Source organism: Zeugodacus cucurbitae, chromosome 5, assembly GCF_028554725.1.
Source record: "Zeugodacus cucurbitae isolate PBARC_wt_2022May chromosome 5, idZeuCucr1.2, whole genome shotgun sequence".
Classification (NCBI taxonomy): domain Eukaryota; kingdom Metazoa; phylum Arthropoda; class Insecta; order Diptera; family Tephritidae; genus Zeugodacus; species Zeugodacus cucurbitae.
The window spans coordinates 58,576,956-58,604,909 of record NC_071670.1 but is presented as its reverse complement, the minus strand read 5'-3'; the positions used below and the strand labels follow the sequence as shown (position 1 = coordinate 58,604,909).

The 27,954-nt window shown below is 32.0% G+C and overlaps 2 protein-coding genes across 16 annotated transcripts in view; one reads left to right on the top strand and one right to left on the bottom strand.

Annotated features, from left to right (window-relative positions):
* The window catches only part of LOC105209978 (protein scalloped), a 245,133-nt gene extending 243,373 nt beyond the window's left edge, over positions 1 to 1,760 (top strand). For 10 of the 12 annotated variants that reach the window (XM_054232383.1, XM_054232380.1, XM_054232381.1 and 7 more), the window contains 5 exons: positions 57 to 249; positions 315 to 377; positions 1,067 to 1,227; positions 1,300 to 1,534; positions 1,621 to 1,760. In XM_054232383.1, the coding sequence (XP_054088358.1) occupies positions 57 to 249; positions 315 to 377; positions 1,067 to 1,227; positions 1,300 to 1,534; positions 1,621 to 1,734 (766 nt within the window). In that variant the 3' untranslated portion in view covers positions 1,735 to 1,760. The remainder of the gene's footprint in view (positions 1 to 56; positions 250 to 314; positions 378 to 1,066; positions 1,228 to 1,299; positions 1,535 to 1,620) is intronic. The other 2 variants (XM_054232376.1, XM_054232385.1) reach the window with 1 other exon arrangement.
* Positions 1,761 to 12,240: 10,480 nt separating this feature from the next.
* LOC105210043 (ras-related protein Ral-a) overlaps positions 12,241 to 27,954 on the bottom strand; it is a 43,372-nt gene continuing 27,658 nt past the window's right edge. Inside the window, exons 4-6 of one of the 4 annotated variants that reach the window (XR_008471289.1) lie at positions 22,733 to 22,907; positions 20,099 to 20,526; positions 16,015 to 16,096 (exon numbers count right to left, since the gene is read on the bottom strand). Coding sequence is in view for 3 of the 4 variants with exons in the window: in XM_054231295.1 (XP_054087270.1) it covers positions 20,410 to 20,526; positions 22,733 to 22,907 (292 nt within the window). In the remaining variant the exon portion in view is untranslated. Of the gene's footprint in view, positions 16,097 to 20,098; positions 20,527 to 22,732; positions 22,908 to 27,954 lie in introns of all 4 variants that reach the window. The other 3 variants (XM_054231295.1, XM_054231296.1, XM_054231297.1) reach the window with 3 other exon arrangements.

Genomic DNA, 27,954 nt, shown 5'->3' with positions numbered 1-27,954 from the left:
TTATCTTGAATGAATTTTTGTCGCTGACACATTGTAATTGTTTGCATTGACCGCAGTTTTTACGATTACAGCATTAAGCCATTCGCACAACCCCCATATCCCGCCGGCAAACCATCGACAGCAGTGTCTGGTGACATCGAAGCAGGTCTTCCGCCAGCCCAACTGCCGTGGGAGGGCAGAGCGATTGCGACGCACAAATTCCGCTTGCTCGAATTCTCGGCATTCATGGAGATACAAAGAGAGGAAATCGTAAGTTCAAAGCCGAAGTTTTTTGTTTGCAAATTTATATAAACTTTAATTTTTCTTATTTGCAGTATCACCGGCATTTGTTCGTGCAACTCGGCGGCAAACCGTCCTTCTCCGATCCGCTACTTGAGGTGAGTCTTATTGAATATTCGCAAGGTTTGAGGTGTGACTGATCTCAATCAAGAAGTTGAGAGGAGAGATTGGATATATGTATACCTTCCTCTATGTTGCTAACTAGAAGAGCTCACTTGACTCTAGCGATTCAGTCTGGATCCGAAAGATCTCGCCACAGTCGAAGTATTCACTGATGGCTAGCAGTTACAGACCTCACGTAAAGCTCAACCCGTTTGCAATTAATTTCAAAAGCAGGACTGAAGTCACATACGTTCGCCGTAGATTCGAGCGCAAAACTCTAAGCTCAGAGCCAGGATCGCGACCCTGTCATCGTACTCAATACTCATGACCAGAAAGACTTGGCACTCCGGATATATCTACTTCTACCTTAAAGGCCCTGAACCACGACTTCTCTGAACTTCGAACCGTCTGCAAAGATGACTACACTCTCTTCTCACAAATCCATACTTTGATCTCTTTAGAAAATTTAGGCATCCCGAAATACGTAAATTACTCACATACGCACCTGTGACGATTTGGTTTCAAATACCACATTATCAAGAACTAACTATTTTACGTATGATCCACCAATCAATCTTACTTATATTGTCAGGGTTGGACTGCCTTATCGCTTCTTCCTAAATTACCTCATATTAAGCAATTATTAAGTATAAGATTAAAAAAACCCCAAATTTTCCCTCCACAGACTGTTGACATCCGACAAATCTCCGATAAATTCCCTGAGAAATCAGGTGGTCTCAAAGATCTCTATGAAAAAGGTCCACAAAACGCTTTCTACTTGGTGAAATGTTGGGCAGACTTGAATACCGGCAGAGAGACAGGTGATTTTTATGGCGTTACGAGTCAGTAAGTATTCTGAAACTGGAAATACCTCCATATATCAAATTCATTAATCCCTTTAAACTTTCTGCGCTTTAGATATGAGAGTAACGAAAATGTAGTGCTCGTCTGTTCGACAAAGGTCTGCTCCTTCGGCAAGCAGGTGGTTGAGAAAGTGGAAACGGAATACTCACGCTTGGAGAATGGTCGTTTCGTATATCGCATACATCGATCGCCGATGTGCGAATATATGATCAACTTCATACAGAAATTGAAGGACCTACCCGAACGATATATGATGAACAGTGTGCTGGAGAACTTTACAATACTGCAGGTGAGTAGAACACGAGTGTTTCTTTACTGGAGTTTAAATATTATTAACACGCTCTCTCTCTCTCTCGCTCTCTCAATTTAATATAGGTGATGCAAGCGCGAGACACACAAGAGACCCTGCTCTGCATAGCGTACGTGTTTGAGGTGGCGGAACAGAACAGCGGCGCCACACATCACATCTATCGATTGATAAAGGAATAGCATGAACTGCAACTGCCCAATCTAACCACACACAGTGAATTCAATAGTAGTAGCAGCAGTGGCGGCGGCGGCATTGGCGGTGTAGCAGGTAGCGTAGGAGGCGTAAGCAAGTGTGGCGATGGCGAGCGACACGGCAGTGGCGTATTGGCGGCGTCCATGGACGATGGTTCGATAAGCGGTGCCAGTGTACGCGGTTTGGCGCTCACAACGACGGCAACGTCCGCAGCAGCAGCAACAACAAAGGACGCGCATGATAATGTCGATAGCACCAGTGGCGGTGGCAACAACAACACAAGTAGCGCTAATAACAACAACAATAATGCGCGTTATCTTGGTAATCTCAGCGATTGCCAGAATGTAAGCAGCAGCGGTGTTAGTCTTGGAGGAGGCGGCGGCAGCGATTTGAGCGTCACAGCGGTTGGCGCCTCCGCCATTACGCACATCAAACAATCGCCAACATCGCCAAGTCCAATGAGCAGCAGCGCTTTGGAGGCGGCGCCAACTGTACTACAACAACATCATCATCGACAATCAAACGAGCCGCTGTTCGGCGGCACGAGCGCAACCACAATTGTTGCGCATCCACATACGACGTTGGCGACGCTGGACATGCAACAACAACATCAACAACAGCAGGCGCATACGCATGCGCAACACCACCATCAGCACCAACAACAACAACAATCACACCAGCAGCAACAACATTTACAAAGACTTGGCAACTTGAGCAGCATCAGCGCAACTGCAAGCGCTGTCGCCGCCGTCGACGCTGTCACAAGTAGTCGCACCTCCATTGGCGCACTTACGCACACGCTCGGCGCCGGCAGTAGCTTACTGAACGAACGCCCTCCACCACCACCGTACAGCAGCAGCGCCGCCGTTATGGCGAGCAAAGTATTTCACGCCGGCTCCTGCGCTGCCAGCAGCATGGAGGCGCTGAGCGGCGATGAACCGCCGTTGGCGACGTCGAGCTCACGCCTAACGGCTTATGAGCAATTTCTCAAATTGTCCGCACAAGAATATGCAGCGACGTCGGCGTCCGACAATGCGTCGGTGTTGAATTTGAGCAGCATCGGTAAGGCGGCGTCGGAGAGTGATTTGATGTTACGGCATGCGAATGTGGCGGCTGTAATGGCTGCCGCTGCGGCGGGGAGTGTCAGCGTGGTCGAGGGAAGCGGTGTTGGCATCGCGGATGGTTGTGAGCGTAATTAGTTGGTTGTTGTTGTTGTAAACTTAAAGATTTTTTGTATGCCTGTTGCGTTCGCTTTGCTTCAACGACAGCGCGGTCTTCGGTTGCACATTGGTTTGGGTGTGCGGTGTGTGCGGAGTGGTTGCTTCTTATTCTTACTAGCGACTGGCAGTGCCTAATATGTGCAAGGTGCGACTTTCACGCGGTAGCTTAAGGATTTCCAAGTCTCAAGAGACTGTTACACAACTCTGTATATATTTGTGACCAAGAAAATGAAACTTCTGAAATTACTTGAGCTGTTCTAAGTCGGCTTGGAACTTGTAGAACTCTCTATATGATATGATATTATCAAAATATGGACCACAGATGACGCAAAAGCTTCCAAACATCGTTTCAAGCTGTTTTTGCTGGCTCATCTTAACCAACCCAATTTTCAAGCTGCGGTCTGTCAAGTTAAGCTGTACTTATTACTCATAAGTAAGGTTATGTCAATATTCATAATACCTTTAATGCCGAGTAGGTTGCTATTGTAGTTATTGTATTGTTGTTGCTATTGTATAAATTGTTTCACGTTATTAACCTTCAAGACAATTCAAGTTCAAATGAAGTCATTTGCTTTTGAAGCTATCTTTCTAGATAGACTTTGTTTCTTCTTACACTTTGGTTTTCAAAATTTTTGAAGATTATGTTTCTTCTTACACTTTGGCGCCCCACTCCATGTTTGACGTACCGCCTCCCACCGCGCTGTCAACCAAGCCACAAATTGTTGTACTTGCTTCGACACACACACACATGTACATTTATATGATCTCAAAGAAATACAAGCAATGTTTTTATGTGTTGAATTTCTTTATTTACTTGATTTTTTGTCTCTAACTAAAAACGAATGCAATACAAAAAATAACAAAAACAAAAACCAATAAAAATAAATGTGTTACTGACGCAATGCAATAAAGGCAAAGAAATAATTAAAAAATAATTGTAAAAATATAAAAAAAATAAAAATAAAAATAAATAAAAATAAATAAAAATTTAAACTTAAATACATACATATATGTATATTGTAAATAATTAAAAATGTAATTAATTAATTAAACTTTTGCGTTACAAACAAAAAAAAAACAACAAGCAAAAGTGAGTACATATCCACGCCAATAGAGACCAACAACAGCCGCAATTAAATATAACTGTAATAAGAAACAAAAAATAGATTTGTTTATAATATTTTAAAAAATTTATATTAAAAAAAATATTTAAAAAAATATTAATTTTTGTTAAGTATTTTTTGTAATTTTTTTAAATTTTTTAATTTTTTTTTAATTTTTTTTTCAATATTTGACTTTGCGTTAAGTAATAAAACAACAAACAGCCGCTGCTACTACAAAACAGACACATAAACAGTTAATATATATTAAATATAAAAAATATTTCATTTTTTCTTAATTACCATAATAAAGTAATTAAATTATTTTAAGTAATGTTTATGTTTACACTAACAAAAACAAATTTATTTTACAATGTATATTGACTTACAATTTTTTTTACAAAAAAAAAACATAAAAATTATATTTTTACATTTAAGTGTGCATAAATATTTATAATTTTTATTATTATAACAAACGCAATATGTTTTGCAATTAAATATATATATTTTTTTGTAATTATAATAATTTTTTTGTTTCAAATTTTTTAAAAAATATTTTTTTAAGATTACAAATCTTATTTTATTAAATTTAGTGCAAAGATATTGTGTTTTTTTACAAATATAATTAATTTTACAAACAACAACAACAAGCAAAACAAAACTTAATATTAAAGTAAATACATAAAATGCATACATAAAATATTTTGTATATGTAATTTATATTGACAACAAAAAAAATGTTTAAATTTAATGCTAAACTTTAAAGAAAGCGATGTTCGTTGTAATTAATTATTAATTAATTGTAATTAAGTGCTATTTGTGCGTAAATTTATAAATAATAATTTAAAAAAAATTAAAAATAAAAATAAAACTAACTGCTGTAATATATTAATAAAAAATAAATAAATAAAAATAAGCTTATAAATAATTTATAGTATATATAAAATAATATAATTTTTTTTTTTAACATTAATATTAAACGACAAAATTGTTTGTGCATGTAAGAAATTTTTGTGAAATTCTTAAACAAAAACAAAAAAAAAAATTAAAACAAAAAATACAAAAACTTAATTGTGTATGTGTGTAAACGTGTGCAGTGAAGAGAATGTGCGAAAAATTTAATAGACAAAAAATAAGCAAAATTATTGAGAACATAAGTAACTTTAACTATGAGCTAAGCAATAAGTTGATAAGCATCAGTTGTATTTTAAATCATTAACATAGAGTTGTAAAGTATTTTTGTTGATATTAAGTGACTTTTAGCCGAAAACAAAGCGAGTAAAGTAAAATGAAGAAACAAATAAACAAACAAAGCACGAAATCGTTAATGATTGATGTTAAACAAAATTTCAATAAAAGCCATTCAGAAAAATTTTGTTTATTGAAAATCAAAACTAAAAAAACAAAAATTAATAAAAAGTGAGTTTATTAATGCTTGCTTGATTAAGTGAAAATTTATGATTTTAAGCAGTAAGATATTTTTTTTGTAAATTTATTTCTTTTGAAAATAATATATTTTTAATAATATATACATATTTTTGGATATTTAAATTTAAATTTTTTTGTTCTTAAATATATTATATATACAGTTGAACTTCCTTGTCTCGAATCAGCATAATCCACAAAATAACTTCGAGTTAGAGAGACTTGGAGTTATGGCAGAAAATTTGTATGAAATATGACTTCTACTGCCAATTCAAGATTTCGACTTATGGTAGTTCAAGTGTATATATTATATATATTTTTCTTAAATAAAATAATCTTTGTTTGGTTAAAATGTAAATAATATAATTAATGCCAATATTTTGCTTTAAGTAAACAGCTTCCAGTTTATTTTATTAGAGTTATTGCTGCTGCCTAACTTTTTACAAAACATTTCACTAGAAAATTATTTATTTGTTACAAAGCGTTAAATAATTGAAAAAAATATTCAAGATGGAGTTTTAAAATATTTTAAATTACTAAAAAAATAAATATTTCAGATTCAGTTATTAATATTTGATTTCGAAAAATTTATAAAAAACAATTAAATTACATACAAGTCAATAAATAACAAAAAATACAAAAAAAAATAATTTAAATGAAATTATTTCAAAACATTCACTTTTAAAAAATCATTTTTAAAAAATACAAAAAATCCTTTAAAATAATACAAAAAATCCTTTAATAATAATACAAAAAAATGTAAATTGAAATTTCTAAAAAAAATAGTAAATTAATTTAACCAATTCTTTACAAGTTACACATAAAGCGCGATATTTATTTCGTTATTTAACGGTACGTAAATATATAAATAATTTTTAAAAATGTTAAAACAAAAATATTATTAATACAAAAAATTCTTAAATACAAAAATTAAGTAATTAATCATTAATTATAACTAAAATATTTGGAGTTTACTTCAACACTATTTTACTTAACTTATTTATTATTTTTTTTATTTCTAATCAATATATTTTACTGCTTAAAAATAATACAACTCGCTTAAACAGGCAAGCGTTAATAAACTTATTTAAGAAAAAATTTATTAAAAAAAAGTAAAATAAAAAATAAAAACATTTCGCCAATTTCTTTACAACAACAACACAAACGAAAATAAAATGCAATAAAATAAAAATATTAACAGTAAACTACACAATTTTTTTTTTGCATAATTTTCTTGTGATCTATTTATGAAAATCTATATATGATCTGCGACAATTTTTTATGCAATTTTTTTCATTTCTTAAAGTGTTTTATATTTGAAAATTTTGCATAGTTTAAAACATTAAATATTTCAAACAACATTTAAATTGTTCGTATAATTTCTGCCAAACCGATTATTTATTAAAATATATTAATTAAAATTAATGTTAATTAAAAAATTCCAAAATTTTCAAAAAATTGCAACTTAAATATTTTTTTAAACAAATGCATAAATAAATTGCAAAAAATAAAATAAATTTAAATAAATAAATTAAACAATTGTATAAAACACTTTTTGAAAAATTTTCTTAATATAAAATTTATATTTTTCAAGATTTTAATATATTTTTATTTTGCAAAAAGTACTAAAAAATTTACAATAAACATTTTCATTTCTTATACAAAAATAATTAAAAATTTGTTTTTAGCGCAGTTATTATTTAAAACGATTATTTGTTTTTCAGTACTGCAATATTCAATATTACACAAAACATTTTGGGAAATTTTTTTACTCAACTATAATAACAAAAACATATATATGCATATACAGACATATATGTTATATATTAAAAATATAACATTGATTGTAAACCGTTTAAGAAATATAAAAAACCAACAACAAAAAATACACTTACAATAATAACAATAAAAATAGGTGATAAAGCAAATAGTTTAAATTTAACTAAAATAAATAAACAACAAATAACAAACAATAAAAAAATATTGACACAATAATTAAACGATAAGCAAAAAGCGAAATATATGTTTTGGTATAACAAAAAATTTGTTTAAAAAAAATTAAAAGAAAATGAAGAGAAATAAATTTGATACCAGTGCAACGGCTACGATTTGGAAGCGCAAATATTTTTTAATAATTTTATGCTGAATACATTTCAGTTGCAAATTACTAATTATTACATAAAAAGCCAGTTACAAAAACCGACCATTTTTATTTCAAACTAAAAAAAAATTTCAAAATTTTTTGAATTCTGCTACATTTTCAAAAACAATTTTTTTTATAATATTCCAAAACCGTTATTTTACATTTGCAAAACTAATTATTATATAAAAAGCCAGTTACAAAAACAAACAATTTTAATTTCAAACTAAAAAAAAATTTCAAAATTTTTCGAAATCTTTTACATTTTCAAAAACAAATATTTTCTAATATGTATTCCAAAATCGTTATTTTACAATTGCAAAACTCAAAAATATAATTTATATAATCGCTTAAAACACGACAAAACGAACGAAACTATGAAGTTGTTGAATGAGGAAAATAGTGCCTATCTGGAAGAAGAGCTAAAAATCTTAACAAACCACTTAACAAAACCAATTTAAAGGAATTTTATATATATATATAAAATAAATATTGATGAGAGACATATTGCATAAAAAGCAGCTGGCGAACAAAATCAGCAAGAGCAATGTGCAGTAGTGGCAAAACTTTACAAAAAATGCATTATTTTGACATTCATTCGACGTAAAAATTAATAATTACAAACCTCTAGCGGCTAACTATGCAATATGTCTTCATTGATATGTATTTTATTTCTCAACTACAAAATTAATTGTTTCATTTGTTTTTCATAAACGAACCTAACTCTTTATATTATATATACATTTCAAAAGCCCTACACATTTTTTTTCGAAAAAATTCCAAAACTAGAATATTTCAGTTGTTGAAGCCATAAAATATTTGTAAATTTCGTACATAAATGATGAAAACAATAACAATAACAATTATTTTAACTTCATTACTGTAAAGAGAGAAAAAATAAATAAATAAAAATAGAATTATTGTAGAAGAAAGTTGGCGATTATGATAATAAAAGTTTATATACATATATACACACACACATATGCAAATATTTAAAAGAAAAGGTATGTATGTCCACAAAAAAAATTGAAAAATGTATGTATATAAATCATTGTGACGTATAAAACTCATTACAAGAATACATGCATCTATGGTACACATACACACACACACACACACACATGAGTATGCATACAATAAACACAATAGTGAATAAATTACATTTAATGCTAATGATAATAATTATTTATAAGTGAAATGAAATTTAAAATTGAAACAAAAATTTTCAAATAAAAATATTATAAAAAAAAAAAAAAAAAATGAAGTGACTTTTATTATCTACTATCTAGTGCTGTAATTTCTTTCTGTTAGTGAATTAATGCGTCAGTGTTATGGGTTAAATTTCCTTTCATATGCCACAAAAATCATCAAAATCAATTCAGATTTACCGCAGTTATGGCCATGCAAAGTGTTGGTGTCACAAGAAGAGGAATTCTCAGCCCTAAATTCCGCGCATTTGGATGCGATGGATCAAAATTCGCATTAAAACCGCCGTTTTTCTATACTTTCACTTTGAAGTTCAAAATACAAGTCGCAGATTTGAATGCCAATGTAAAACCATTAATTTTTGCGAAATTTTTGCCCACGTGCATATGCAACACCATCGGGTAGCTCTGCCGACGTCGACTGCGAGAAACTGCATTTCAATTTGGTGCGAAAAACTGGGATTTCTACCAGGAACCCAGAAATGGCAGCAGGTGGATTTCTGCCTGATACTGTCAACGCACTGTTAACTGTGCAGACTGTTATGTTAGCGGACAGTAAAATGTTATTGTCCATGTTAAGCCACTGCAAAGAGTGCAGAAATCATGTAATCACACTTTTTGCTAAAACTTCGTGGTTTCTTAATATTTTTCGAGGTTTTTTTGTTTAAATTGTTGCATTAATTTGACGAAAAATTATAAGAACAAATTCCATGGTAAAGTGATCAAAATTAAATAAATATTTAATAATATAACATAGTAATATCTTTGCTGTTAGTAGGCTTTCAAACTTTTACAAAAAATGGAGCTATTTAACATTAATGGTGGTCAGAATAATCTGCAGGACTCCCTGCATCTTTCTATGCCCATAATGTCCAAATAAAGTTAGCATTTGCTGTTGTTTGATGCAGTTTTCTCATATTTGTTGCCGATTGCAACATATTTTATTTTTTTATAAATGCTTACAGTGCAACAACAACAACTATTTTTTATGCACTTGTGGGCCATGCGATTCTGAAGAGACCAGTAAAAACTGCATGGCTCTAAGTGCCTCCGTTTAGCCGCAATTCGCATTTTTCAATTTCGCAGCCACCTACTGCCTGCTCCTGGTCGCCTGGTAGAAATCCCAGTTTTTGGCACCAAGTTGAAATGCATTTTTCTGGCAGCGGCGCTGGCAGAGGCGGCAGAGCTACCCGATGGTGTTGCATATGCAAAGGGGCAAATTTGAAACAACGGAAATGGGAAGTGGCAGAACCGGAAATCACCACCGGGCGGGAACCGGATATGACCCACTTCCGGTTTCCGGTCACCAACTTCCGGTCTGGACCCAAACCGGAAGTGAAACACCGTTATTTTCATTTCCGGTTTCCGGCCCTGGTCTACTTCCGGCCCCGCCACTTCCCGCTTCCGGTAATTCAAATTTGCCCCTTTGCATATGCAACACCAAAGCGCGATGTCCGGCGCCTCTGCCGGCGGCACTGCAGAAAAATGCATTTCAACTTGGTGCCAAAAACTGGGATTTCTACTAGGCGACCAGGAGCAGGCAGTAGGTGGCTGCCGAACACAAAAACGCTTATAACTTTTGAACCAGTGGTCGTAGCGAAAAACTAAAAATGCCAAAATTTGCAGAATCGCATGGGCTACAATCACAGCTAAGAAGATTTATACTTGGAATTACCAACGAGTTTATAAAATTCAAAATATGCGTCAAATAGCAAACTTTCAGCTAAAAAGTGGCTAAAATGTCGGATTTTCGAGTTCTAACTTGCAAATATAGAAACTACATGATTTTCTACATTAAATGAGCTCATACAATTCTGTGAAATATTTCATGAATTAACGATATGGTAACACCAATATCGACCACATTTCGGTGCATCAACCAACGCTTGAACGTGCATAGCAGAAAAGACGAATATAAAATTAAAGTAGAAAATTATTATTTATTGTGTAGCAAACAAAAACATTCGTTCAAGCAACAGAATATTGCGTATATTGTATAATATTGAAAAAAATTGTTGCCATCTTCCAAACCCACACATCAGTTACTTTGTTGACCAACCTTTACACTTCAATTGTTACGTTGTATTTTTCGGTAATAAATAAACAATATATTATTCTATTTCTCTCGGCTTATAGACCAGGTGTTCCCCTTCAACTCACTTTTTACCAAACCCGCCTAGGTGCCTCCATTCAGGAGTTATTAAGGTTTAACCACACCCGTGTGTGTTGGCTGGTGTGCCTGTGTGTGGCGCGTGTGAAAAGTGTAGCATATGCACGTGGGCAGAAATTTAGCAAAAATTAATGGTTTTCCATTGGCATTCAAATTTGCGACTTGTATTTTGAACTTCAAAGTGAGAATTGCGGAAAACAGCGGTTTTAATGCGAATTTTGAGGAATTTATTTTTTCTAACGGTATTTTGTGAGAATTGCGCATCTTCTGAGATACTTTGCAGAATTCTAACTCTTCAACTATTTAAATTATTAACACTTGTTTCCGACAGTTTGAGAGTCAATTTCGTGTTTTTTTGCAATAAAATTTGATCATGCCGGGAAGTTAGTAAAAACGTTTATATATTCTTGTAGCCTGAAGAATTCTACACCAATTACATGTATATATCTATATGATTTGGAGAACGGAAATGGTCGCAATTTGGAAAATAAATGAGGTTTTTGAAATCGAAATTTCTTATAAAATTTTCCAAAGTACACACATTTTCTAACTTGTTTCGCATTAAGAGATATACAAATTAAATTATGAGCAAAATATAGTCACAACTTACAGCTTAATTAACGTTTGCTATGCGCATCCAAATGCGCGGAAATGGGGGCTGAGAATTCCTCTTCTTGTGACACCAACACTTTGTATGGCCATAACTGCGGTAAATCGGAACCGATTTTGATGATTTTTGTGGAATATGAAAGGAAATTTCAACATCTACAGGAATACGTTAAGCAAAAGGTTAGGTTGACAATTACTAAAAATAAGTTAACCCACTAACAGAAAACGTCAGAAATGCTAAATTTTACGTAAGAAATGACAGGCAGGAGAGCTGCTACTGTATCGGGAATATTTTTGCTCATGCGCTGATTTTCTTGAGTATCTACTGTAAGAAAATGTAGTTAGCAATTATTTAAAAAAAACACTTATATATTATATTAAACATATATACCTTCAAAGATTTATCCTTGCTTCATCTTCCGAATGTTGTTCCAATACTCTCATCTTCTTTGTGTTGTGTGGGTTTAGGTAATCCGAGTGATCTGAGTACAAGTTTTGAACTTGTTTTATTTGTTTCTACAATTTAAAAATAAGTAGTCAAGAATCATCACCAAAGCACCCAACAATGGTTGCTGTAAAAACTGTCGCTCAACAATTTCCAAATAAAAATCAAAACACCGCATCTATTTTTCAGTTGATTTTTTATTGAAGCTATTTTTGGGATTTTTCATTAAGAATCTTTCTTACAAAAAAACAAATGCATATTCGTACATTTTTTTATATAAGTATGTATGTATATATATTTTGTAGCGATTGTTTGAATGTAATGCATTTTCATTTTCATTTTCATTATCATTTTCATTACATTATATATATTTAATAATTATGTATAATTTTTCGTCGTTTGCGGCTTAGTTTAGTTAAGAAAGTTTGTTTGTTTGTTGTTTTTGTTTTTGCTTACATTTCTATTGACAATGCAGAGTCAACGAACGTGTTTCTTCAGCTAATTTTTGATTTTCATATTTTTTGTTTTTTTTTATATTTTTTGTTTTTTTAATTTACGCACTTGCAATGCACACTGCTGCACAGAGCTGATTTTTATTGAACTGCAGCAATTTTTTTTTAATTTGCAATAATGCAACGAACAATTGCATCGTGAGACAGAGTAAGTGTTGAGTGCATAGTGTGTCAGTGCCGAAGACTACAACAATGTTTGTATAAGAATGTGTTTACAATTTGAGTTGTTGTTGTTATTTTTATTTTATTTTTTATGTTAATTTCAATTACGCATAACTACACAAAATCAAAGTTAAACATAAAGAAAAATAGCATCATATTACAATTCTACATGGTAATAAACAAATAATTACACACGTCCATATGTATATATGGTATACATATATATAGTTATAAATATAATAATAATGTTGGTTTTGTTTTGTTTTTTTTTTCATTTAGGAGTTGCGTGTATGTGTGTTTATTGTTGTTGCTACTAAATACAATATACATATATAGGAAGCTTGATAGGTTTCATCGATAGTTAGGATAGGTGAAAATACGTATAGGTAAACAAAACCGTTAAAGGTTAACGGTATTACAAATTTATATACACTTATTTGTATCTATGTATATAAGTGTGTGTGTGCATATGCATTTAATTTGATTTAAATATAAGAAACTTGCTACGGAGCGTGCTCTTGCCATACAATATCGAAATACAAAATTAAAAAAAAAAAGTATTTTTATTTTTTAATTATTTTTTTTCTACTTTGTTGTTTTTTCTTTCACTGCAACCGCCTGCATAAATATGTATATATGAAATTGCGCCGAAAACTTCACAAAACTGTGTTAAAATACGCTTAATAATATCAACGAAAAATAATTTGCAAATTATGTATATTTTACAAATATGAATACAAATGTATATATATTTTTTTTTTTAAGTTTACAAATACAAATTAAAGCATTACAATACTCTTAAAAGCATGTATACAATATATATAAGTATTGATTTATTTGTCGTTTGACTCTTTTTATAATTTCGTTTATGTTTTCACTTGTCCCATTTATGTATGTGTATATATAATATTGTTTCATTAAACTTAAAAACATATTTATAATAATAATAATAATAATAATAATATAAATAATTGTATCTAATGCATACAATTAAAATTTAAAGAATAATCGTTTACACAGTTCACACACAAATATTTATAGCAGAGTAGTTTTTAGTATTTTGTAGACGAAAATGACGAATTTTTGTTGGTGTTGTTGCAAAAAAAATTTATAACGACTTTCTGTATGTTTTGTAATAAGAGAGTGCTGAACGCCGCCAAGAAAATATAATACATATTTTTATTTAGAAAAGTAAATTGCTGATGGCGCTTTTCTGCTGGACCGAATGGAGTCTGAGAAACGCTCTGACATTAAAGTTTATGTACAAACAACTTTAGTGAAAATATTACACTATTCGACAAAATCGACTTTTTTTCTTTGTTTTGGACCAAACTACATATTTTGTTCCGGTAGATTGGATCATAAAAAGTAGAAGTAAAAAAAAGTGTATTCTCCGATTTTCGAAGTTAGTCTCCAAAATCGAAATATTTGGTTTTAAAGTTTGAAAATTTTGAATTTTTAAATATAATAATTAATTACAGGATATAGCTATTAACAAATCCACAATATCGATATAATTTACATGCTCCTCGTGATTTAATGGTGTATAATTGGTTTTGGCCAACCTTATATGACAAATGCTACATGGTTTCCAGTATTTTCCGATACATAAAATTTTTACAATTTTCGAAGATCTAACTTTGACCTTTCATAGCAGCCACCTTATAAGCTTGACCGAAAAATTGTATCTCACCTTGAATTAAGAGAAAAATGTTGATTATTTCCAAATTTTGAATTTTTCAGATACTATATTTAGCAATTAATAACAATTATTTATAAAAAAAAAAAACTTTTTCGAACTTTGAAATCATATTTTTCGACTTTAGATGCTTTTACTTATCAGTATATCATCTACTCAGTCTTCCGGAAAACGTTAGTTTATTTCAGCCGAGTGTTGTACAGTGTTAAGAAAAAGTAACTTGAAAGAGTGTTTTTGATTTTTCAAAAATAAATTGTCTGCCTAAAAGTATGCCAAATTTTTATTTTAGTTAATACATATAACAAAAAACATACTGGTTTTATAAAAAAAAAAAAAAATAAATAAAAAAACATTTATTTCCAGTATTTTTTTAGTAAACACAGGTTTTTCTTGCGACTGAAAACGTGCCAATATTACTCACGACATATCAATATAACATTTAATAAGTTCTTGCGCCAAAAAGCCTACTTTAAATGAAAGAAAATTTCGCAAATTGAAGCAACTTGTTTATGAAAATCAAATTACGCCAACAAAAAGTCCTCTCGAATATTTTTGTATTTTTTTTATATTGTGTTGGTGCCTCCAAATCAATGTTACAAATTTTAAGGATTTTTTTTTTATAATTATGAGAAATATAGTATATCGGAGTATGTTTCACACCACGTTACATATGAAGTCAATCACCATATATTAAAATACTATGGACAATATTCCACAATCCTTACAAAAGACAATGTACCCATTCGTTCAAAAAAGTTTTAAAATACTTAAAAAAAAAACAACAAATATAAACAACCCGTAGTGTTACATTCCAGTTTCAAGTCAATTTGTATTCGATTAAGAATTAATGTAGTAAATTAAGATTTTTCTTTTGTATGGTAAAACGATCTAAATCAGCGCTCGAGCAAATTGAAACTCTTAAAAACATATTCAAATTGTTACGAATATTGTTTTCTGTTAAAAATAACATTTTTTTATAAACAATTAACAAAATCTGCAAGGTCTAAGTTGTTTCTTTTGGTTTTTTTCATTTGTTCATTTATTGAATACAGTACGTTGTTGATTGATTTTACAATTGGTGTTGCTTTATATTTATATAAACTTATGTAAGTATGCATGTGTGTGTAAGCATGCAAAAGTCTGTGGTTTGTAGGTTTCAAATATTATTTTTATTTTACAAATTCACGCATAAATTGAGTTGTATATGCTGTTTTCCACTCCGCCTTTATTCTGGTAATATAACAGAGTTGCATGCAAAAATTTGAAGCGCTGCAGTTTTAGAGCTTTCTTTAATTGTTTTTAATTTAATTTTAATTTCACTTGAAAATACAGTAATAACGCATGTTTTTCTTTCTTTTTTTTTTGCTTATCTTAATGGATAATATTTATTTATGCATTCGTCGTCATTGTCATTGTTGGTTTACGGCATACATCATCAGCTTGTGTTGTTCAACAGCGTCGTTTTCAGATTTGCAGCGTTTTTCTTCATATTTTTTGTTTTTGTTTTTGTTTTTGTAATGTAGTTGTTAGATTTTCGATTTTTCCATTTCATGTATATTACAGCAGTTGGCAGCAATGAGATTTGGTTTTTGGCGGCTGTCGCACATCGGACTGACGTTGTTTCTTTCGTGAAGAAATATCCCTGATTAAATCATAAAATACCTGCGCACAATTGAGAGAGAGAATAAATAATTTTAGTAAAGACATTTAAAAAATATATTTTTCATTGTAAAGCGTTGTAGTTAGAGGAAATGAGTTTAGTTTTTCATGAGTCGTAGTTGTGAAATGCTACTCAAACTACATAATAAACATAAAATATGTAAGAAAAAATTACATTTACATAATAAATAAAATATAAAATTCATATATACAAACAAACTCATTCAGAAACATTTAAAAAAAATTTTGAAAATTTCACATAATTAAAATAATGAAATAAAGCAATTTAGAAGCACAAAATTTAGCCCCAATACCAAAAAGCAAATATAATGGGAGTATATAGATCCAGGTATATACATAGTTAAGGCTTGTGTTTTCGAGACGTGTTTATATATGTATAGTGGTGTATATGTACAGTTATGTGTTAGTAAAATATTTAAAATTTTAAAGCCGTTATAGCCTTTTGACACAGCTAAATTAATTTAATATATTAAAATTATAATTAAGCAGTCAGTTTTTGCATTTCGCACAGCCCGATTACCCGATACTCGAATAACGATCAGTTTACAGTTCATAAGAAGTTGATAAGTTTCATCAGCTGATTTAAATTTTTTCCATAAACGCAGCCAATTTTCAGCACGTTCGATTTGTATTCGATTAAAAACTAAGACTTCTTTTGTATGGTAAATCGAAATATAAATCAGTGCTTTAATCGAGCAAAGGTTGGTTAATTGATCAATTAACTCCTGTGCGAAAAGGTTATTAAGTAATTTAAGGGGCACGCCTAGTGTGAAATTTCAATAGATCGAATTTTTAAAATTAAAATTTCAAATCGATATCTCAAATAGTTCTTGAGTTAGAGCAATTTAAAGAGCAGCCGCTCGTTTTTCCCGAAACGGCATTTTCCGAATTTGCTGCAGTGATTACTCAAAAACAAATGATCCGATCACTATTGAATTTTTTTTACATGTTCTATATATAGTTCTCCGTACAATGACGATTTTTGATCTGATCAAAACAAATTGAATTTTGGCAGGCCAAAAACGATCAAAATTTTGGGTAAAATTCGACTATTTTTTTTTTTAAACGCCGCCATATAGTCAATTTTTATTTTTTTTTTATCGTAGGTCATTGTACAGACAATATTATCTAGTTTAACGAGAATTTTTTTTTAGATTTCATCGACGGATAAGGCCGGAATCACTGCAGCAGTGAAGGGCCTTTTTTTGCGCCTTTGGCGACCGACTATAACTTAAAAACTATTTAATTTTTTTCTTCAAAAATTTCACTGTATATTCTTGAAACATGTATAAATAACGGGTGATTTTTTTGAGGTTAGGATTTTCATGCATTAGTATTTGACAGATCACGTGGGATTTCAGACATGGTGTCAAAGAGAAAGATGCTCAGTATGCTTTGACATTTCATCATGAATAGACTTACTAACGAGCAACGCTTGCAAATTATTGAATTTTATTACCAAAATCAGTGTTCGGTTCGAAATGTGTTTCGCGCTTTACGTCCGATTTATGGTCTACATAATCGACCAAGTGAGCAAACAATTAATGCGATTGTGACCAAGTTTCGCACTCAGTTTACTTTATTGGACATTAAACCAACCACACGAATGCGTACAGTGCGTACAGAAGAGAATATTGCGTCTGTTTCTGAGAGTGTGGCTGAAGACCGTGAAATGTCGATTCGTCGCCGTTCGCAGCAATTGGGTTTGTGTTATTCGACCACATGGAAGATTTTACGCAAAGATCTTGGTGTAAAACCGTATAAAATACAGCTCGTGCAAGAACTGAAGCCGAACGATCTGCCACAACGTCGAATTTTCAGTGAATGGGCCCTAGAAAAGTTGGCAGAAAATCCGCTTTTTTATCGACAAATTTTGTTCAGCGATGAGGCTCATTTCTGGTTGAATGGCTACGTAAATAAGCAAAATTGCCGCATTTGGGGTGAAGAGCAACCAGAAGCCGTTCAAGAACTGCCCATGCATCCCGAAAAATGCACTGTTTGGTGTGGTTTGTACGCTGGTGGAATCATTGGACCGTATTTTTTCAAAGATGCTGTTGGACGCAACGTTACGGTGAATGGCGATCGCTATCGTTCGATGCTAACAAACTTTTTGTTGCCAAAAATGGAAGAACTGAACTTGGTTGACATGTGGTTTCAACAAGATGGCGCTACATGCCACACAGCTCGCGATTCTATGGCCATTTTGAGGGAAAACTTCGGAGAACAATTCATCTCAAGAAATGGACCCGTAAGTTGGCCACCAAGATCATGCGATTTAACGCCTTTAGACTATTTTTTGTGGGGCTACGTCAAGTCTAAAGTCTACAGAAATAAGACAGCAACTATTCCAGCTTTGGAAGACAACATTTCCGAAGAAATTCGGGCTATTCCGGCCGAAATGCTCGAAAAAGTTGCCCAAAATTGGACTTTCCGAATGGACCACCTAAGACGCAGCCGCGGTCAACATTTAAATGAAATTATCTTCAAAAAGTAAATGTCATGAACCAATCTAACGTTTCAAATAAAGAACCGATGAGATTTTGCAAATTTTATGCGTTTTTTTTTTAAAAAAAGTTATCAAGCTCTTAAAAAATCACCCTTTATGTTCTTAAAATTTGGAAATAATTGATAAAGTATTTTTTTTAATAAAATTTCCCAAAAATCACCTTTTTTTAGGCCATTACACTAGGGGTGCCCCTTAACCCGTTAATAATTTTATTTATATTTTTGATTATTGTTTATTTCCTATAGATTAAAAGTGTGAAACAAAAAACGCATGCAAAATTTTGCGACCTAACCTCAATATGTAAATCAATTTGGAAAACCATTTTAAGAAATTTTTCTGCTGAAGTGAAAGTACTAGGCCAATGGGAGGCATTCCGGTAGACTTATTTATACCCTCCTGAGTTGAATGAGTTAGTAAAGACAATATTCGACAGAAAATATGGTTTTAAAGAGGAATTAGTGTATTACATATCTATTTGTTCTTCATGGATACATAGATATTAAGTTAGTATGTAGAATTCTCGAGTTTTAATTAACAATACATAGCTCACAGAGACGCAGAGAATCAAATCAGACGTAACAGTTTATTCGACATTATCACAACCAACTGACCACAATGGATGTATTTTAGAAGAATCTATAAAACTTCTGGTAATTTATGACCCAGTATATGGTATATTTCGGACGGTGGAGGTGTATGCCCGAAATCACAATCTATAGCGTAAGGAGTATTTTCTAAATTTCAAAGCTTAATTGTACATTCCAAGTTGTTAAGGGCGAAAATGTTGAAAAAATCGAAATTAGAGAAGTTGACTGGGACAGCTGGCACTCTAAATATGTCGAAGAAATATAATGTTCTTGAAAATTTTGTTATGCGAAAGCTATAAGCAAAGTAGGTGTCGTGCGAACTCAGAATCGATCGATTCATCGTGTTACAAATAATTGATAACGGTTCTCATTGCTTCTATATCCTACTTATTCTCCGGATTTTAGCGCACAAAGACGTTTTCAGTTCTCAGACCTCAAGAGAACGATGGCTGAAAATAAGTTTAGTGAAGATATAAACTAGATTGAAGTAATAAGATTGACTGAGTTATAAAAATCACTTCAAAAATCGTTCGATTGTTCGGGAAATAAAGGGAATAAAGTTTTTAATCAAATTAGTTACATTGTTCTGTAAGTAGTTAATAGTGTTAGTAGTGCATGCAGAGTAAGCAAGGAGCGGGAGTCTTAAAATTAAAACCAAAAACAAAAAATATATTATCATTGCATTTTAGCAACTCAGAGTTAACAAAGAAGCCAACTCAATTCGAAAAGCTAGATACCAAAAAAAACAACTTCAATTAGTAAGCAATTAAGTAGCATTTCTATTAAATACGAATTAACAAATTAGTATGAGAGCTTATAAAACTAAATTCAAATACTAAAACTTTTCAACGATTTTGATTTTTCATAACAAACGGTAGGAAAGGTACATACTACAAACGGTTCTCGGTAGTTCGGTTAGGAATTTTGTTGTTGTTATTGCATATACACAGATCAGCTATGTAGGTATTGTTATTAATATTCGATGTGATTGATGTCTGATGGTTGGGAGAGTAGAGTAGAGTAGAGTTAGGGGATTTCTTTTTTTTTTTTGCATACTTTGTTCGCTTGACTTTTTACAATTGTATTTTTGTTTTTGTTCGCATATATTTTCATATTTGATTTGTTCATATTATTGTTTTTAATTTTTGTTTTTATTTTTCTTATATTTGCTTAGAGTCTCGCTTATGCACCTACAAATACGCCTAAAGTAGTGTACACTTAAGTCTCCGCTTCTTGCATCTGTCTTTAGCACGCCCGCTAGTCGCTTTTGAATCTTCGGTTTTGCGGGATCTTATTTCGCGCATCAAATCAAAAAATACCTGCATGAGACGAAAAGACAAAGCACAGTGGATGAGAAGAAAACAACGTTTTATTGTATGAGAGAGAGAGAGTGAGTGAGTGGGAAAGAGAGTATGGAACAATTTCTTCGTTTTTTTAATGATTTTTTTTTTGTCACTTTTGACTTGCTTACTGTTTAACAGTAAGGAATAAATACAACAATAATAATCATAATTTGCTAATCATAATATTGAAATACTAAACTATGCTACACTACTGCAAAGTAAAATTAATTATAATAAATATTGTTTAAACAAAATACTGCGCCGCCAATTCGTTGTGCTGGTGTTGAAAATAAATTGAGAAAAAAAAATAAAATTTTAATACTAAAAAAATTGTTTTTTGCGTTTTTCACATGGATTCACTTCAATTTGATAAAATCTGCCAAAATACGGTGCTTCCGGGTAGTGATATGGGATATAATTGATAAAACTTATGTTTCTTTAAGGCTATCACTGAATTTGCCTACATGACCTGTAGGAAATCGGAAGTGTTGAGCAACGAAAATTACTTAAAAATTTTTCATAATGAGATTTAGAATCGAAAATAATAGGAAATCAAGAAATTTAAAAAAATAATTTAGGGGAAAATACCAAAAATCTCAAATAATTACAAGTACTCAAGAGACCTGCAGGGTCATTATTACATAATTTATGAATGAAAAAAAAAACAAAAAAAAAAACGATTACCTTATTTCTTATTTTATAATGTGTTTCTAAGTATACTTTTCATGTAATTAAATAGAAAAAAAATATTTTAGAATTTTCCGAAAATCTCAGAAATATTACCTAGTCTAGGCTAGTTTAATAGTGGTATAATTTTTACAAAAAAAATAAAATAAAATAAAATTTATTATCTCACAACGCTTAATAAATAAAAGAGCCTAAAAGCTGACACTTCAAATACAATAAATGATACACGTTGCCTAGTTTTAGGCGCATGATATTACTTTCTCTCACTTTTTTAAGTATAAATAACATTTTAGAAGTTTCAAAGATCTTAAAATTTATGCAAACAAAATTTTAACTCGAAATTCCGCAGAAAGCTTGCCACAACGCCTTAAGGTATGCAACATATGAAGCATACAAGAAATTAATTGTTTAAATTGAAAAGATTTGACTATTGAATATTAAAGAAAAAAATTATTTTGTGGAAAATATCATTTTCAAACAATATTATAAGCTACACAGTACAAATTGTAGGCAATAAAATTTCGAAATTCGACAACACTGCACACTTTTAGGCGCTGTACTTACATATTTAAGATATCGTATAGTTTTAAACGCCTTGATTACAGTTAAACGATGTTATATATAATATTTAGTATAATAATAATTAATATATTTAAAATAAAATACTGAAACCGCTATTTGTACTACCGTAAGTGATTATTGATCAATATATATTAAAAATATTATAGTGTATATAAATAATAAGTGATTATATCTAAAAGTGTACGAGTATGCTATGTAAATCGATTTGATTGAGGACCAGTGACACTGTGTATGAGACAAACAAATTGCTGGTAGTTTGCAGATTATGCTAGCAATGCCGCTGACTACAAATAACAGTATATTAGCCTGATTTATTAATTTTTATTTTTTGTGTTAACATTTTTGTTGCACTACAACAAACGCAAATCAAAAATTAATGAAAGTAATATGCATGTGTAAACAAACTAAAACGGTACAACATCAAAAACAACAAGAACAACAAAAAAGAGCGCGCTTTAAACAAAAATTCACACAAAAAAAATTACGAACAATATAAATATAATATAACTGTAAATAAAATTGCAGTTGCGCACAAGAAAATGTGTGTGTGTGTGTGTGTGTGCGGTACAAAGTATGAATGTTGAGCAATTAAAATAAGGAGAAAAGGGCAATCAACTGTAAACTGCAGTCATGTGAAAATTTGAGGAAATCGTGTCAATCGTGTAAATCAAATGAAAAAAAGAAATGAAACTGGAAGAGACGCGCACAGCACAGCACAGTAATATGACGGAGTTCAATGCGCGAATTTACGCGAAAATATTGCAAAAATATATATGTATATGTATATAATATAGGTAATGCCAATAGTTTCTTGAGTATAACAATACAACTGCATATACGCACATCAAATAAGGCACACAAGCACTCCAACACACACAAACACACAGGCGCGTACACCCCACGACGCACTTACCTTATCGACGTTTTCACGCGTCTTTGCTGAGGTCTCCACATAGGGCACCTGCCATTGTTGGGCGCGTGTCTGGCATTCGTTCAGCGGCACTTTGCGTTTGTCGCTCAAATCGCATTTGTTGCCCACCAACAGGAACGGTATGCTTTCGTCATTTTTCACACGCAAAATTTGTTCCCTGAAATGGTGGAGAACATTTTTTTATTATTTATGTAGAAATACCATAAATTTATGGCTGAAGTCATATATCAAAGCATATAAATATTTTTAATAAACTTCGATTGACATTCATTTTAAAATAATTACTTCAAAATAACCAAAAATTACATTTGTACAACACGGCGTATGAGTGATATTTTATGAACTTTTAAAACGAAAAGACCACAACAACTTAAGGGGTCAAGGGTGGGTATTTTAAACATATTGTACTATTTAATAAGATTTTTTCTCCAAAATTTAAACTCACCTAACCCTGAGACTAACCTAAAATTGAAAGTTGAAATTTAAAATTTTTGGAAAATAAATCAATCAAAGAAACAATTAATAAATAAATACAGAAATTCAAAGGAAAACACCAATAAAATCTCAATTTGGTTGAGAAAACCAAAATTTGTTGTAATAAAATATAAAAATAACATTCACATCTACAACGACGTCAGACAGAAATGACGATCTAGATCTTCGGACCAAAATCCACCCACCTCACCTCAACCAACTGAATAATTTCCATGTTATATCTTTTCAATCAGCATTTATTTAGCTTGGCTAATGAAAGAAATTTCATGTTGAGTATTTATTAACATTTCATTTTAATATTTTCTTATATTTTTTATCGTTGTTACTGATTTATTATCTCTCGCAACATGTTGCACAGAGTATAATAGTTTTGTTCACTTAACGTTTGTTTGTGTCAACTACAACTAAAAGAGGTAGATATAGGGTTATATGTATATACACTAAATTTTACAGGAGAAACGTCAGAAAAGAGCTACTCTGATATTTTAAAAAAAAATATGGAAAATGGGAGTGGCGTCCCCCAGTTTTAAGTCAAAAACCATATCTCGGGAACTGGCTTCAATACAATTTAGTACATATTATTTTTTGACAAACTGATATTACAGATGGAAAATGGAGTAAATCGGTTAAGAATCACGCCTACTTTCCACATACCTCAATTTTGAATTCAATCTGATTCGTTCACTTTACAATATATACATCAGGAACTAATGAAGATATCGGAACAAAACTTTACACAAACACTGATTTTGAGGTGTGGCATTACTCAGTTATCGTTTATCGAAAACGGACTATACATTTTCAGTGCCTCAGATATCAGAAATTTAGACCTTAGATTTTACTCAAAATCTTTCAGATATTTTAAAGAAATACGGAGAGAATATTTTCTTCTAGTAATGTGTCTCTGGGCCAAAAATCGGGTCCCAGCTTCCCCTAGCTTTCATATACCTAATATTATGGTTTTCAAACATCCAATTGGCTTCGGTGCATATATGAAAATGATTTTCGCTATTCTAGTGGATATCATGTCGAATATATGGGTGCAATTGTATGTAATCTATACTACTATTATAAAGAGGAAAGATTTGTATGTATGTTCGTAATGAATAAACTTAAAAACTATTGTGCCGATTTCAAAAATTCTTTCACCATTCGAAAGCTACATTCACTTCGAGTAACATAGGCTATATCTAGACTTATTGGAAATAGTTCCCAATACCCTTATCAACAAGACTCTGTGATGGAGAATCTTAATCTGAAAATCGTCAAAATATTAGAAATACAGAAGCTCGCTTCATAATCCGAGAGAAAGACATCGGACACCAAAGACTAGAGGTCGTAATCAAGTTTTAGCTCATTACAAATAAAATATAATTTCCTGCTCGAATTTTCTTCATTTTACTTTTTTACACAAAAATGTAAACAAAAATATCACGTGAAAATGAATTGACATCACGTGATCTGGGCGGGGTCATTGACCTGTAAACAAAAATATCATGTGACCTCGAATTGACATCACGTGATCAGGGCGGGGTCATTTACCTCACACAAATATGTAAACAAAAATATCACCTTGAATTGACCTCACGTGATCGGGGTGGGGTCAATGACCTGTAAACAAAAATATCACGTGACCTTGAAATGACCTCACGTGATCAGGGTGAGATCATTGAATGAATATTGGTCACTGGAACTGGAAGTGGGGCATCCGGAAACGGAATGAGCCAACTGGAACCAGATATGGGATAACCGATGGAACCAGATATGGGAATGATGTGCCGGAACCGGAAATGAAGCAACCGGAAATATTTTACAGGAAACGGATGTTCGGTATAGATCGGACGAGAAAATGACGGAAGTGGAAATTGGACAGGAAACGTCCCTTCTCCAGAAAATGCTTAGTAACGGAAGCAGCGTCAACTTCAAGGCTTAACATAAATGTTTCCTGTTAATGGAAGACTTTCGTTTGTTTCATATCCTCTTCCGTTATGAGACTGCTGTTTCCTGTAATCGTTATCTATATTGGTGTATAGTTATTTTCCGCTATCTTCATCTTTTTGGATATAGTGTCCAGGTGAGGGTATCAAAAAGACTTCGTGATGGAGAATCTTAATCTGAAACTGAAAATCGTCGTCAATATATTAGAAATATACAAGCTCGCTTCATAATCCGAGAGAAAGACATCGGACACCAAAGACTAGAGGTCGTAATCAAGTTTTAGCTCATTACAAATAAAATATAATTTCATGTTCGAATTTTACTTTTTTAAATTAACCCACGCAAGAACCGGGAAGTACATACATATGGCGAGTATATCATAAAAAAAATTGAACTTAGCCTTTCCTAATTTTTTTTTTTAATTTTTTCTCTACAAAAATCGAATTTTCCTATCATCAACTTCAATGTAATTCACCAATTTATCGCTCAGTGCAAAACCTGACGCATTTAAATCAAATTGAGCCTACACATTGAATATCGCGAAAGCGTAAAATCCATCAAAAATTAAACTAAAACAAATCGCGTATAAATCAACATAAAACGCTAAAATTGGTATCAACAAAAAAATTATAGATCTACATATGTATGTGTGTATGTATAGCCGAACATATTGTATGTATGTATGTAAGACTAACGCCTTTTTGTAATGAACCGCAATTTATTCAATACTGACTCATGCGAACAACACGCGATGCCAATTCTAACGAATCAACGAAAAAGCATTACAAGTACTCACACAAACATATCATACATATCTATGTATATAGGAGTATGTATGTATGTAGATAATCGCAAGTATTGACAGGTAATTGTTGTATTTTTTTCTTAGACTTGAAATATCAGATTTTTTCACAGCCATTTAAAACACCGCGTGTGAATACAGCCGACTGACGGACTAACTATCAGACAAGCCCGCCATGTGTCAGATATTAAGTAAGTAAATGAAAAAGCTGATTCTAGACAAAAAAGCGGCCGAAAAACAGATCGGCTGTGCGAAAAATTAGAAATGAAAATAATAAAGCTTAGAAAAGGTCTCCATGACATACAACAGCAGGGGGTTGACCCACCCAACAGTACCGGCGATTGTGTTCGACTGCAATCGGATGTGAATATCGCAACGGCAAAAGTCTTTATATGAAATTAATGCCTGTATCAGCGCATATATATTTTTCTCCAGATAAAGATATACATATGTATATGCAAGTAGCTCAGTTAGCTTGCGTCGTCGGATGTTATTGTTTGTATTTTGCATGTTCGAAGATTTTCGCTTTCATTTTTCATTTTTCTATTAAAATTTTATACATTTTGTTGTTGTTGTGTCTACATGGGTTGGGGAAAAGCGCGTGCCGGTGTGATGTGATGTATGTGGAGTGTGCGTGCGTCAAATCACACGGCTAAATGGAAATTTCAATGTGAATTTAATGCTTTGTATGGATGGAAATGGTGTAGGCATTCACATTCGATGCGATTCAGTTGTTGGTTGCCCATAAATCTACAAATACTCTTAGTTGTTTTTACTCACACTCGCATCCATACACACACACACACGTACAAAAAGTGAATTTGCAATTGTTCAACAATGTTTGCACAAAAGTTTAAATGGAGCAGATCGAAACATGTGCATTTTCACGCGTCTTTTAACAGCATTCAGCATTCGGCTTGCATGCGCAATGTGGAATTAATAAATTGGAATCAATATTTTCATTATTATTATTATTGGACTTAATGTTTAATACAAGGTGTCGACGTCAAATAGTTGCAGCATGCCTTGGATGATGATTTCATTATTCCTTGGAGAATACAAAGTAACACGGATTAAACTTATTTTTCTGAACTAAGTGGGCGGTCTGATAAGTACTTCGCCTCGCCGCCCGAACGAAAAATAAATTTACTCTCGCGTAGTATACTCTAATGACGGCTACTCGTAGGTTCCGAGTGATCCCGAGTGTAAGTTTTCGATTTCTAAAACCAGCAATAGCGGTCGATTATTCGATTCTTGATTTTGGAAGGAAATCGTCAAAAATTGATTTAAGGACTTTCAACATGGTCGGACCTAGACGTAACATGGTAGTTTCACTGGTACACACCAGAGATAATGAAATGGTTGCTGTTGCTGTATCGGCATAAATCATTCCCCAAATAACACTGAGGATGCCGATTTGACAGCGCGGATATAAATCCGGATCCGTACCGGTTACATAGAACCGACTGTTGTGAAAAGGAAAACAGTCGAAACAGTTGACCTAACTCGGTGAACTTACTCTGAAGAAGACGAAGACTGGAACCTATCGACCGGAAAGATGATAGTCACCGTTTTCTGGTATTCTGGTTCTATATTCTGATCGAAATATACACACTATATATAGGTTATTATCTGGAGAAAATCAAATAGGTTCCGATTTTGAATGTCGCCTTGCAGACATTTCAGTCAAATGATTCAAATCCTCGCTAACTTTACAGGCCTACAGAAAAGGCATTTTCCTAACAGATCAAAAAAACATCGGCGGATGAAGTGGCATTGGGCTAAAAAGATACTATTTTGAGAAAAAAGTCTAGAAATTTTCTTTTTCCTTTTGTAACATAAATATTTATCGTTTTGTAACATAAATATAAACGCACGAAAAAAAAATTTCAAATACGATTTGTAGAGGGTCATCAATGCTTAAAAAAAGTAAAAGTGGCTTTCTCTCAAGGAAACAATAAAAAATGTT